At 43.6% G+C, this 13,052-nt stretch overlaps 1 protein-coding gene and 2 long non-coding RNA genes across 3 annotated transcripts in view; 1 reads left to right on the top strand and 2 right to left on the bottom strand.

Moving 5' to 3' along the window:
* Window positions 1-928, bottom strand: part of NUDT3 (nudix hydrolase 3) — a 123,070-nt gene extending 122,142 nt beyond the window's left edge. Inside the window, exon 1 of the mRNA XM_045866722.2 lies at window positions 275-928. Coding sequence (XP_045722678.1) covers window positions 275-373 — 99 coding nt within the window. The 5' untranslated portion in view covers window positions 374-928. The remainder of the gene's footprint in view (window positions 1-274) is intronic.
* On the top strand, window positions 202-5,422 carry LOC135365551 (uncharacterized). Its single transcript, XR_010413597.1, has 3 exons — window positions 202-341; window positions 2,812-2,853; window positions 4,584-5,422. It is a non-coding gene; the product is annotated as an uncharacterized LOC135365551 (long non-coding RNA).
* LOC135365552 (uncharacterized) lies at window positions 1,654-3,827 on the bottom strand. Its single transcript, XR_010413598.1, has 3 exons — window positions 3,705-3,827; window positions 2,616-2,840; window positions 1,654-1,790 (listed from the first exon to the last, which is right to left on the bottom strand). It is a non-coding gene; the product is annotated as an uncharacterized LOC135365552 (long non-coding RNA).
* Window positions 5,423-13,052: the final 7,630 nt, after the last annotated feature.

The following is a 13,052-nucleotide window of genomic DNA, read 5'->3' on the forward strand; positions in this document are numbered from 1 at the left end:
GTCTCCTATGACAGGCGGCCGGCTCTGAAGCTCCTTGGGCCTGACTCCCGTGCCGTGTGGCCACGCTCGGACCCACTTCCCCTCCGCCCACCGTCCTTCTTCCTTCCTCCTCTTGTTTGGCTCAAGAAATTCCGTCGGAACTTCATTCGGGCCGAGAGGAGCGGCCCTGCCCGCGGCCCCGGCACACCCTCCCCCAGCGGCCGCGCCCCCCGCGCCTCGGCCGGAGGCGGCCGCAAATTCCGGTGACCCCCGGCCCGCCCGGCCGGAGCCTCACCTCCTCCTCGCTCTCACTGCGGAAACACAGGCACGCGGCCCGCTTCTTGTAGCCGTCGCCGTCATAGGTGCGAGTCTGGTTCGACTTGAGCTTCATCATCCTCCGGGCCCGGATGGGGGTGCGGTGCGGGTCGCGGGAGTGGAGGGTGGGGAGCCCGCTCCGGACGGCGGCGCGCGCGCGCGTCCCCGGCTCGGCCAAGGGAAGCAGGGAGGGGGAGCCGCTTCTCCGCTACACGGCTCGGCCGCTGGCCCGCCACGGCTGCCTCATTCCCCCCGGCCCAGGCCCCGCGCCGCCGCCGCCGTCACGGCTGCCGTCGCCGCCGCCGCCACGGCCGCCGCCCCCTCTGCCGCCGCCACCCCCGACGACGACCGCGCCGCCATCTTGGGCGCGCTGCGTCAGCGGCGTAAAGCCGCGAGGGCCTGCGGGACGGCCGCGCGCTGGCAGCGCAGGCCGCATCCGGGAATCGCACCCTCCCAGTCCGCGCGGCGTAAACGAGCGTCTGGAATGAAGGGGCCGTGCGAACGGAGGCGGCCGAAACGCCAGGAGCGTAGGGGTGGGGAAGGTGGAGCGCGCGCGGAGGAAGTCGGGGGAGAAAGGGGTGCGGGCGCAGGGTCTACCGGCTCGGCTGAGCGGTGGCCGGAGGGGAGACCCGGCTATCCAGCCACGCGGTTTGGCGGAAGGGGAAGCGGGGACTTGCCCAAGGTCACGCGGCGATTCCGCGGCCGAAGATGACCGAAGGTCAGGCCGCCCCGCCTTCGCCGTGCCCGTTAATCTGGGTGGGGGTAAGGGGGAAAGTCTGGAGGAAAAAGCGGGATGCAATTAAACGCTCTGGAGTGTGCAACCTGAGATACCTAGTGGCAACGCGAGTGAGGGGGATCGGGGGAGGGGCGTTGTGCACATAGCATTGACATGCAGAAGCTCTGGAAGTTTTACTGGCTGGGGCACTAACAGATGTTTATCCTGCAACCCTTGACTGGTGCAAAAACAAATGCTTCCTGTTAAGGTAAACAGGAGGGCCAGAAAAGGAAGATACATAATGCAAATCATAAGACATCATCGTTTCTGGCAATCAACGAGGACTATATAGTGTGGATGTCAAACAGATTGTCCAGGGGAAAATATATATCCAGACGCTGTGGAGCAAGGAAAAATGGAATATAACCTGTGCATGTTCTCAGCAGCCCAGACCAAACATAATACCATGTCCATTCCCTGAATGTGGTGTAAATCCTGTGCAGGATTTGTCTGTGAGTTGCTCGTTGCCCTTCTTTAATTTGCTTGTATTTTGAAACCAAATCTTAGTTGGTATCTCAGTTACATCATTTATTTACCTCTATTTGGCGTTTGGCAATCAGAAGTCACTTAATACATTGCAACTAATATTGACATTTCACTTAACCCTTGCCACATAAAATGCGGGATTTCAGTTAATTTGGGTCAATCCTCATGCAATAGAATTCCCAAAATCTCGGTCATTTTGGTTGTCTTTCTAGTTTTCTCTTCTGCCATTAGGTCTCTAAAAGGAAGGAAGGAAAAAAACAAGTTCTGGCTATAGAAATCCTGTAACATGTTCATTTGTCAAAAATTTGAAAAATACAGAGGGCATAAAAAACTAAATCATGTATTTTTGAACACATTCTGTAGAGATCGGTAGCCTGCTCCCGCCGCCCCTCCCCCCCCGTCCTATCCCCCATGCTGGTTTTTTTTTTTTAATACCATTTCTAATTACTACCTGATAGTCCATCATAGGGATGCACCATCATTTATTTTACCTTTTCCTCATTGTTAGAAGCTTAGGTTGTGTCCTCTGTTTCATTAGAACAGTAATGAATGTCCCTGTACATAAATCCTTATCCCTATTTCAGATATTCCCTTAAGATAAATTCCCAGAGGCAGATCGAGGTCGGTGGGAACATATTTCTGGCTTTTGCTGCCTGTTGCCAAAGCCTTCCCAGAAAAGTTGAATACAGTCACTCCGGCAGCTGGACAGCTACACTGTACTATGCGCCACTTTCTTAGGTTTGAGAGCAGAATTGCAAATGGCATTTCAGGTCTCAGTACAGCAGAGTAGAGACAATAAGCAAGTTAGATCCGGGCGCCTGGGTGGCTCAGTGGTTGGGCGTCTGCCTTCGGCTCAGGTCGTGATCCCAGGGTCCTGGGATCGAGCCCCACATCGAGCCCCACATCGGGCACCCTGCTCAGCAGGAAGCCTGCTTCTCCCTCCCCCACTCCCCATGCTTGTGTTCCCTCTCTCGCTGTCTCTCTCTCTGTCAAATAAAATCTTTAAAAAAATAATAATAAGTTAGATTGTAAACTCACGAGCAGGACCTGTGTCATTTACCTTCATATTTCCACCTACTAGCACGGGGCCTTGTCCAAAATAAGAATTCAGTAAACGTTGATCGAATAGGTGGATGCAGTTTTTCTGTTGGTTTCTAATTCCTTCTCCAGCTTTTATGGGCCTGTCTAGTTGCAAGAACCCACAAGACCACTCCCACATTTCTTGCCTTACTAGTAATTACTTTTTCTTTGTTCAGGAAACTTAACCAAAGGATCCCACCCTTTCCTGGAAGACAATGGTAAATACCAGTTTAAATTCATTTAAAAAGTATACTTATTAACATATTAATCCAGTTAAATACTTCTCCAAAAGTGCTATAAGAAAAAACTGATACGCAAAACGCTGCCTAGAGCTTATGACCATGTTAAAGTGTAAGGTATTTCTTAACTTACAGAAAACTGGGAGTTGTTGATTTCTCTCTTATCTTCTATCCAACTGATAATAAACTCCACTGCTTCTGCCTTCTTGACATCCTCAACCCCGGCCCCTTCTCTGCTTGCCCTGTGCCATTACTTCATTAGGACTCCCCCTCTTGCCTGTACGATGGCCTCCTTGGCTGCTGTCCATCCTCCCCCTGCAGCAAGGTGAATCCTTCCCAATGCAGATCTAAGTTAAGTCACGGCCTTGAATTAAACCCTATTTGTTCCTCAGTGCTTTCAAGATACAATCCAAATTCTCCCAGGAGATACCAGACCCCACAGGAGCTTAGTCTAGTCATTCAAAACTACTTAGTTTCTTGAACCTCTAACCTTCTAATTTTCTAAGTCTTTGAACATGCCTCCCTGGTGTCTGGAAGGCTCTTCTTCCAAGACCGTCACCTACTCCCTTGTCCCTTCCCGTCCACCCAGAGAGAAGCCAAATTATATTTATCCTTCAAAACTCAAAAGTTACTGCCTAATGGCCTCTGTCCTTCCTACTGCCTGAGTTTGTCCTGCTTTATCACATTGTCACATGATATTGTCACTGGGTTTTTTGTTTTTGTTTTTTTGCCAATCTCATATTTCAAACTTACTGAAGGCAGGGTCTGTCTCTCACTTATCCTTGCCTATTTCACTCAGCAGTTATCCCAGGGACTGACCTAGAACTCACCTCAAAAGAAGTTTATTGGGCGCCTGGGTGGCTCAGTTGGTTGGGCGACTGCCTTCGGCTCAGGTCATGATCCTGGAGTCCCGGGATTGAGTCCCGCATCGGGTTCCCTGCTCGGCAGGGAGTCTGCTTCTCCCTCTGACCCTCCCCCCTCTCATGTGCTCTCTCTCTCATTCTCTCTCTGTCAAATAAATAAAATCTTAAAAAAAAAAAAAAAAGTTTATTGATGGAAGAACAACTACTGTCCTTCCAGAACCTGATCTTGAATATAGAGCTTAATCACTTGTCTATAGGAACACCCTCCCTATAATCTGTCCTCTGAATGAAGGTCACTAGCATTCTCCTGATCCCACATTTCAGAGATAATCTGTAATAACTTTTTAGGGTGAATCCTGGATGAAATGACAAAATGCAGAAAATGGTTTTCACAGGTTCCTTAGTCCATCCTGCTCCTGTATCATGCCTTTCTCTCCTCCCCCCGACCAGGACTACCTTGTTCATCCCACCAAGTCCCCCAGGAGCACCTACTGTTTCTGATCTTTGCTTTTGTACAAGTTACTTATTAATACATAACAAATCTCCTCAAAACTTAGTGGCTTAAAACATGAATCATGGGGCACCTGGGTGGCTCAGTCAGTTAAGCATCTGCCTTCGGCTCAGGTCATGATCCCAGAGTCCCGCATCGGGCTCCCTGCTTAGCAGGGAGCCTGCTTCTCCCTCTCCCTCTGCCTGCCACTCCCCCTACTTGTGTGCCCTCTCTCTCTTTCTCTCAAATAAATAAATCTTTAAAAAAATGAATCATTTATTATTTCTCATGATTCCTGTGGGTTAAGAATCCGGGAGTGGCTTGACTGAGCAGTTCTGCTTTGTGTCTCTCATAAGGTTGCAGTCAGGTGTTGGCTGGGCCTGCTGTCATCTGAAGACTTGACGGAGCTGCAGGATCCACTTCCAGTGTGGCTTCTCACATGGCTGGCAGTTGGAAGGAGGCTCAGTGCCTTTTGGTGTGAACTTCTCCATGGGGCCACCTGAGCCTCCTCACAACATGGTTGGGTTCCTCCAAGAGCAAATGATACAAGATTCCAAGACTGAATGAACTGCAGTGCCTTTTATGACCTGGCTTTGAAAGTCATACTTTGTTAGTTCCACAGCTTCCTACTGATCATATAAGTCAGCCTTAGTGTGGGAGATTACACATTATACCAGAAGGCAAGGATCACTGGGGCCATAGTTGAAGCTGCCTAGCACACCTCTCATAAAATTTACCTGGGGGCACCTGGGTGGCTCAGTTGTTAAGCATCTGCCTTCGGCTCAGGTCGTGATCCCAGGGTCCTGGGATTGAGCCCCGCATCGGGCTCCCTGCTCCGCGAGAAGCCTGCTTCTCCCTCTCCCACTCCCCCTGCTTGTGTTCCCTCTCTGGCTGTGTCTCTCTCTCTCAAATAAATAAATAAAATCTTTTTTTTAAAAATTAATTAAATAAAATTTACCTGGCCTCTAGTTCATTCATCCATTGCCCATGTATCCCAGGCAGCGTACCTAACAGAGGGGAAGGAGATAATTCTTAAGAATAGGCTACCCTTCCATAGATGATAGTGGGTGGTTACAGATTTAAATCAAATAATCTCTTCTTTAAAATATTTTATTTTTAAGCAATCTCTACACTCAACGTGGGGCTTGAACCCACAACCCTGAGATCAAGCATCACATGCTGCACCAGCCAGGCACCCCTTAAATAATTAATCTTAACAAATATGTAATTCTACTAAAAATGTCCAATTTTCTAAAAGTCCTATAGGTAAAGCCCTAGTAAATACATTTCAAGTCCCAGGGCAGGCCTAAGGGGAAAATTTTTAATAGGGTTACAAAACTGAACTTACTTATTTCTCCTTTCCATAGGGTCAGTCCAGTTTTGGCCCATGCCTCCCATCTGTTTTGATGCCACTATCTCACTATATGGTTGTAGCTCATCTCAGCTGACCAAGCTTTTCTCCCTGTCTGCTTCAAAAATGGAATACCATCAGAGGTAAAGAAAAACATATAAGGAAAACCTAACAGTTATAAATATGAAACAGCTTCAAAATACATGAAGAGGGGCGCCTGGCTGGCTCGGTTGGTGGAGTGTACGACTCTTGATCTCAGGGTTGCAAGTTCATGCCCCACGTGGAGTGTGGAGATTACTTAAAAAACAACAACAAAAACCCCAAAATACATGAAGTAAAAACAGAAGTAAAAAGACACATACACAAATCCACAATCTTTGATGGAGATTACATAGCCTCTGTCTCAGTAAATGATAAAACAACTCAATAAAAAGCAGGAGGAATGTCAAAGTTCTGAACATTACCAATCATTTTTACCTAATTGATATGTGTAGAGTACTATACCCAACAAGTGTAGAATACACATCTGTTTAAAGTATACATAGACCAGGGGCGCCTGGGTGGCTCAGTCGTTAAGCGTCTGCCTTCGGCTCGGGTCATGATCCCGGGGTCCTGGGATCGAGCCCCACGTTGGGCTCCCTGCTCCGCAGGAAGCCTGCTTCTCCCCCTCCCACTCCCCCTGCTTGTGTTCCCTCTCTCGCTGTCTCTCTCTGTCAAATAAATAAATAAAAATCTTAAAAAAATTAAAAAATAAAAAAATAAAAATAAAGTATACATAGACCAGAGGTGCCTGGGTGGCTCAGTCGGTTGAGCATCTGCCTTCAGCTCAAATCACAATCTCAGGGTTCTGGGATCGAGCCCTGCATTGGGCTCCCTGCTCAGTGGGGAGTCTGCTTCTCTATTCTCTCCCTCTGCTCCTCCCCATCCCACCTCATGATTGCTCTCTCTCTCTCTCTCTCAAATAAATAAAATCTTTTTCTAAAAAAATAAAGTATACAGGGGCGCCTGGGTGGCTCAGATGGTTAAGCATCTGCTTTCGGCTCAGGTCATGATCTCAGGGTCCTGGGATCGAGTCCCGCATTGGGCTTCCTGCTCCTTGGGAGCCTGCTTCTCCCTCTGCCTCTCTCTCTCTCTCTCTCTGTCTCTCATGAATAAATAAATAAAATCTTAAAAAAAAAATAAAGTATACATAGAACATGTACCAAGATGGACCACATACTTGGTAATAAAACAATCCTCAGTAAATGGTAAAAGATTAAAATCTTACAGAGTATGTTTTTGGGAAAAAGGATTTAAAGAATAACAATAAGTTATCTTTAAAAGTTCCAAATATTTGTAAATTAAACATTATATTCCTAAATAACCCATGAAACAAAGAGGAAATCACAGATTATAAAGTATCTCTAAATGAATGATAACAGGACACCTGGCTGGCTCAGTTGGTAGAGTGTGCCAGTCTTGATCTTGGGGTCATGAGTTCGAGCCCCACAATGGGCATTAGAGATTACTGAATGATATCAAAATTCATGGGGTTCAACTAGAGCAGTGCTTAAAAGCAAATATATAGCTTTAAACATGTATATTAGAAAAGAAGACTTAAAGACAATTGTCTAAATTCCCACTTTAAGAAGCTAGAAAAAAATAAATCCAATTTAAATAGAAGAAATAGAGATGAAAACAATGAAATAGAAAACAAACAATAGAGAAAATTAACAAAGACAAAAGTTGGTTCTTTGAAAATAGTAATAAAATTCATAAATCATAAGACTGATAAAGACAAAAAGAAGAAAAACCAAATTACCAATATTAGCAATGAATCCAATAGACATCAAAAAAGTAATAAGGAGGAGCACCTGGGTGGCTCAGTTGGTTAAGCAGCTGCCTTTGGCTCAGGTCATGATCCCAGAGTCCTGGGATCGAGCCCCACATCGGGCTCCCTGCTCAGCAGGGAGCCTATTTCTCCCCCTCCCTCTGCTTCTCCCCCTGCTCATGTTCTCTCTCTCTCTCTCTGTATCTCTGTGTCTCAAATGAATAAATTAAAAAATCTTTAAAAAAAGTTATAGACCTGTATTCTTTAGGAATATAGATACATACCAAAAAACTCTATCAGGAAATAGAATCCACCTACATAAACACTGAAATATATCATGACCAAAGAAGTTTAATACAGGAATGTAAGGTTAGCTTAACTTTACAAAAATCAAACAATGACATGAAGCTCATGAACAGACTAAAAGAGAACAACTATATGATTGTCTTGATCCAGGAAAAGTATTTGATAAAAAATGTTCAGTAAAATTATTATTTCATAATAAAAACTGTTAGCAAACTGGGAATAAAAGTGAACTTTTTTAGGGGCACCTGGTTGGCTTAGTCAGTGAAGCATGTGACTCTTGATCTTGAGTTGTGAGTTCAAGCCCCACATTGGGTGTAGAGATTACTTAAAAATAAAATCTTAAAAAAAAAAATAGTGAGGGGCACCTAGGTGGCTCAGTCGGTTAAGCAGCTGCCTTTGGCTCAGGTCATGATCCCAGGGTTCTGGGATTGAGCCCCGTATCATCATCGGGCTCCCTGCTCAGTGGGGAGTCTGCTTCTCTCTCTCCCTCTGCCCCTCCCCCTGCTTGTGCTCTCTCTCTGTCTCTCAAATAAATAAAATCTTTTTAAAAAATGGATTTTTTAACTTGATAAAGGATATCTCTGAACAACAGCTAACATTATACCTAAAGGTAAAAGAATAGATGCTTCTCCACTAAGATCAGAAACAGGGCAAGAATATCTCCCCACCACTACTAGTAAATATTATATTAGAGAACTTAATGAAATAAAATATGAAAAACAAATACAAGACATAAGATTGGGAAGGAAGTAAAACCATCACTATTCAGAGACAACATGACTGTGTATGTAAAAAAATTCAAAAAAGGCTACACCCAAAATACTACCACTAATAAGTGAAATTAACAAGGTGAAAGGAATCAAGGTCAATACATAAAAATTAGGTATATTTGTATAACAGGCAACAAATAATTGGAAAATGAAATTTAAACAAAATATCATTTATGATAGAATCAAAAAATGTCAAATATCTAGAAATAAACCTAACAAAAATTGTATAAGACTTGTATACTGAAAACTACAAATATTGCTGAGAGAAATTAAAGAGGACCTGAATAAATGAACAGATATACCATGTTTATGGATTAGGAAACTCAATACTGAAAAGAATCCATTCTCCCTGGGCACCTGGGTGGCTCAGTCTGTTAAGTGTCTGTCTTTAGCTTGGGTCATGATCCCAGGGTCCTGGGATCAAGACCCACGTTGGACTCTCTGCTGGGAAGGGATCCTGCTTCTCCCTCTCCCTCTCCCTCTGCCTCTGCCTGCCACTCTGCCTGCTTGTGCCCTTTCTGTCAAGTAAATAAATAAAATCTTAAAAAAAAAAAAATCCATTCTCCCTAAGTTGATATACATATTCAATGCAATTTCTTTTTCTTTTTCTTTTTTTTTTAAGATTTTATTCATTTATTTGAGAGAAAGAGAGAGTAAGCAGGGGCAGGAGCAGGGCAGAGGAAGAAGCAGGCTCCTCGCTGAGCAGGGAGCCTGATGTGGGGCCCTATCCCAGGACTCTGAGATCATGACCAGAGCCAAAGGCAGATGTTTAACTAACTGAGCCACCCAGGTGCCCCTCAGTGCAATTTCTATTAAAAAAAAATCATCAGATTATTTGGAAGAAGTAGGCATAGTGCTTCCAAAATATACATGGAAATGAAAAGTGTATAGAATAGCCAAAAAAATCTTGAAAAGGAACAGAATTAGGGGATTTATATTACCAAATTTTAATACTTACTGTAAAATGACAGTAATCAGGATAGTGGAATAATAAAGACAAACTAACAGATCAATGGAATATATGGTATGGTTATTTGATTTTCAGCAAAGACACCAAAGCAATCCAGGGGAGGAAGGACAGGCTTTTAAGCAAACGGTGCTTGAATAAATGAATATTCATATGAAAAAAAAATGAACCATGACTCCTACCTCACACCATACACAAAGATTAATTCAAGATGGATCATAGACATTAACATAAAAATAAAAACCATAAAGACCTCTGTGGAAAACATAAAATATCTTTATAATTGAAAGGTAGATGAATTGAAAAAGCAATAACCACAAAAGAAAACTGATAAATTAGACTTCATCAAAACTAAAAATGTCGGGCGCCTGGGTGGCTCAGTTGGTTAAGCGACTGCCTTCGGCTCGGGTCATGATCCCGGAGTCCTGGGATCGAGTCCCACATCGGGCTCCCGGCTCAGCAGGGAGCCTGCTTCTCCCTCTGACCCTATCCCCTCTCATGCTGTTTCTCTCTCTCTCTCTCAAATAAATAAATAAAATCTTTAAAAAAAAAAAAAAACTAACTAAAAATGTCTACTCATCAAAAGACACCATCAAGACAACTACTAGACAAGCCATCAATGGGAAGAAAATATTTATTTTTTAAAAGATTTTATTTATTTATTTATTTATTTGAGAACGAGAGAGAGAGAGAGCAGGAGCAGGGGGAGTGGCAGAGGGAGAGGGAGAAGCAGACTCCTCGCTGAGTGCAGAGCCAGACGCAGGGCTCCATCCCAGGACCCTGAGATCATGACCTGAGCCGAAGTAAGACCCTTTAACTGACTGAGCCACCCAGGCGCCCCAGGAAGAAAATATTTATAAAACATATCTGACGAAAGACTAGTATCCAGGATATATTAGTAACTACTATAACTCAGTAATAATAAAGACAAATAACCTAATTTAAAACTGGGCAAAAATATAGACTTTTCAACAAATGATGCTAGAATAATCCATAAGAAAAAAAAAAGGAACCTCACCCTAAGCATCATACAAAAATCAATTCAAAGTGGATCATGGACGGGGCAACTAGATGGCTCAGTTGGTTAAATGTCTGCCTTTGGTTCAGGTCATGATCCCAGGAGTCCTGGGATCCAGCCCTACATGGAGCTCCCTGCTCAGTGGGGAGTCTGCTTCTCCCTCTGCCCATCCACCCACCAGCTCATGCTCTCTCGAAAAAAAACAAAAAAAACCTTAAAAAAAAAAACAAAGTGGATCACAGATCTAAATAAATGTAAGACATTAAATTATAAGACATAAGGAAAAAAACATTTGGGAAAATCTTCAGATCTAGTGCTAGGCAGACTTCTTAGACTTGACAACAAAAATATGATCTGTAAAACAAAAAAATGGTAAATCAGACATCATTAAAATTTAAATATTTTGCTCTGTGAAAGACCATGTGAAGAGGATGAAAAGACAAGCTATAGACCGGAAGAAAATATTTGCAAATCACATAGATGACAGAGAACTAGTATCTACGATAAGTTCTCAAAACACACTGGTTAAAAAAAAACACACAATTTGATTAGAAAATAGGCAAAAGACATGAACAGGTATTTCACCAAAGAGGATATACAAATGGCAAATAAATGCATGAAAAGATGTTCAGCATCATTAGCCATTAGGGAAATGCATATTAAAACCATATGAAATCTCACTCCACACCTCTGAGAATGGCTAAAATTAAAAATAGGGATTAATATTAAATGCTGGCAAAGATGCAAAGAAACTGAATCACTCATACATTGCTGGTGGGAATGTAATTTGGTACATTTTACAGTATTCTCTGGAAAACAGACTGACAGTTTCTTAAAAAACTAAACATGCAACAATCATACAACCCAGCAATTGTACTCCTGGGCACTTATCCCAGAGAAATGGAGATTTATATTTTCTCAAAAACCTGTACATAAATGTTTATAGCAGCTTCATATGTAATAGCCAAAAACTGGCAACAGTCCAGATGTCCTTCAATAAGTGAATGGTTAAGTAAATTGTGGTGTATCCTTGCCATGGACTATTACTAAGCAATAAAGAGGATTAAACTATTGAACCAGGACACAATCTGGGGCGCCTGAATGGCACAATTGGTTAAGCATCTGACTCTTGGTTTTGGCTCAGGTCCTGATCTCAGGGCCCTGATCTCAGGGTTGTGGGATCCAGCCCCATGTCTGCTCTGCACTCCCTCTTCCTTTGCCTCTCCCCCCTCAAAAAAAACAAATAAATAAAATCTTAAAAAGAAAAAAACAAAAAACAAAAAACAGAGCACCTGGGTGGCTCAGTCATTAAGCATCTGCCTTTGGCTCAGGTCATGATCCCAGTGTCCTGGGATCGAGTCCATATTGGGCTCCCTGCTCAGTGGGGAGCCTGCTTCTCCCTCTCCCTCTGCCATTCTCTCTCTATCAAATAAATAAATAAAATCTTTTTAAAAATGTCTAACAAGCACATAAAAAAAGTGCTTAAGATCATTTGTCAGGTAACTGTAAACTAAAACTACAATGAAATACAAGTTCACACTAGAATGAGTAAAATAAAAAAAGACTCAACAGCAAATATTGACTAGCTAAGATATGGAGTGACTGAGATTGTCATACAATTGTTGCGTAGTGGTTGTACAATGAAACAACCACACTGAAGAACAATTTAGAACATTCTTAGCAAGTTAAAAACATGCCTCGTCCTAATTATTTACCCAAGAGAATGAAGACGAATGTTCATCAAAAAACTTGAGCAGGAATGTTTGTAGCAGCCCTATTCATGATAGCCTCAAACTGGAAGTAACCCAAATGCATCAGTAGGAGAATGGATAAATAGAGGTATATTGATTCAATGGAATACTACTCAACAATAAAATAAAATGAACTAGGGAGGAGGAGGAGCAGGATGATGGAGTTCTGAGCTCACCTCCTCCCACAGACAGGACAAAGTCTCCATCTATATGTAGAGTAACTCTTTCTGAGAATGACCTGAAGACTAGCAGAATAGCTCTTCTACAGCTAAAGATACAAAGAAAAAGCCACATCGAAAGGTAGGAGGGGCAGAGATGTGGTCTGGTCAGGACCCACAGCCTCAGCACAGGGACCCACAAGCAGGAGGGATAATACAAATGCAGAGGTCCTCCCTGAAGAGGGAGGAGTTCAAGCCCCACATCAGGCGCCCCTGCCCTGGAGACCTGCACCAGAAAGATGAGCCCACATAATACCTGGCTCAGAAAAATCAGCAGGGCTTGACTCTGGGAGAGCAGAGGGCCAAAAGAAACCAAGACTCTGCTCTTAAAGGGCACTTGCACAAACTTACTTGCTCTGAACCCAGCACAGAGACAGCTGTTTGAAAAGTGCCTAGGCCATGTGAGAAGGAAATTTATTGACTAATTTTAGGGCATGTGCCAGAGGGGCAAGGATCTGTAGGAACTTTCTCTGGGAATGGAAGAACTGGCAGGCACCATTTTTCTCACCCTCTTTCTACCCAGCTGGCTTGGCACAGGTGGGCACAATTTCTGACACTCTCCATTTACGTTGCTAGCACCCCTCACCCTGCCAGGTATTCCACTGCAACCTGCCTTACCCAACCCACTGACCCT

The sequence above is a fragment of the Mirounga angustirostris genome, unplaced genomic scaffold (genome assembly GCF_029215605.1).
Source record: "Mirounga angustirostris isolate CCGP_5_RB_7025 unplaced genomic scaffold, mMirAng1.0.hap1 SCAF_8, whole genome shotgun sequence".
NCBI lineage: Eukaryota > Metazoa > Chordata > Mammalia > Carnivora > Phocidae > Mirounga > Mirounga angustirostris.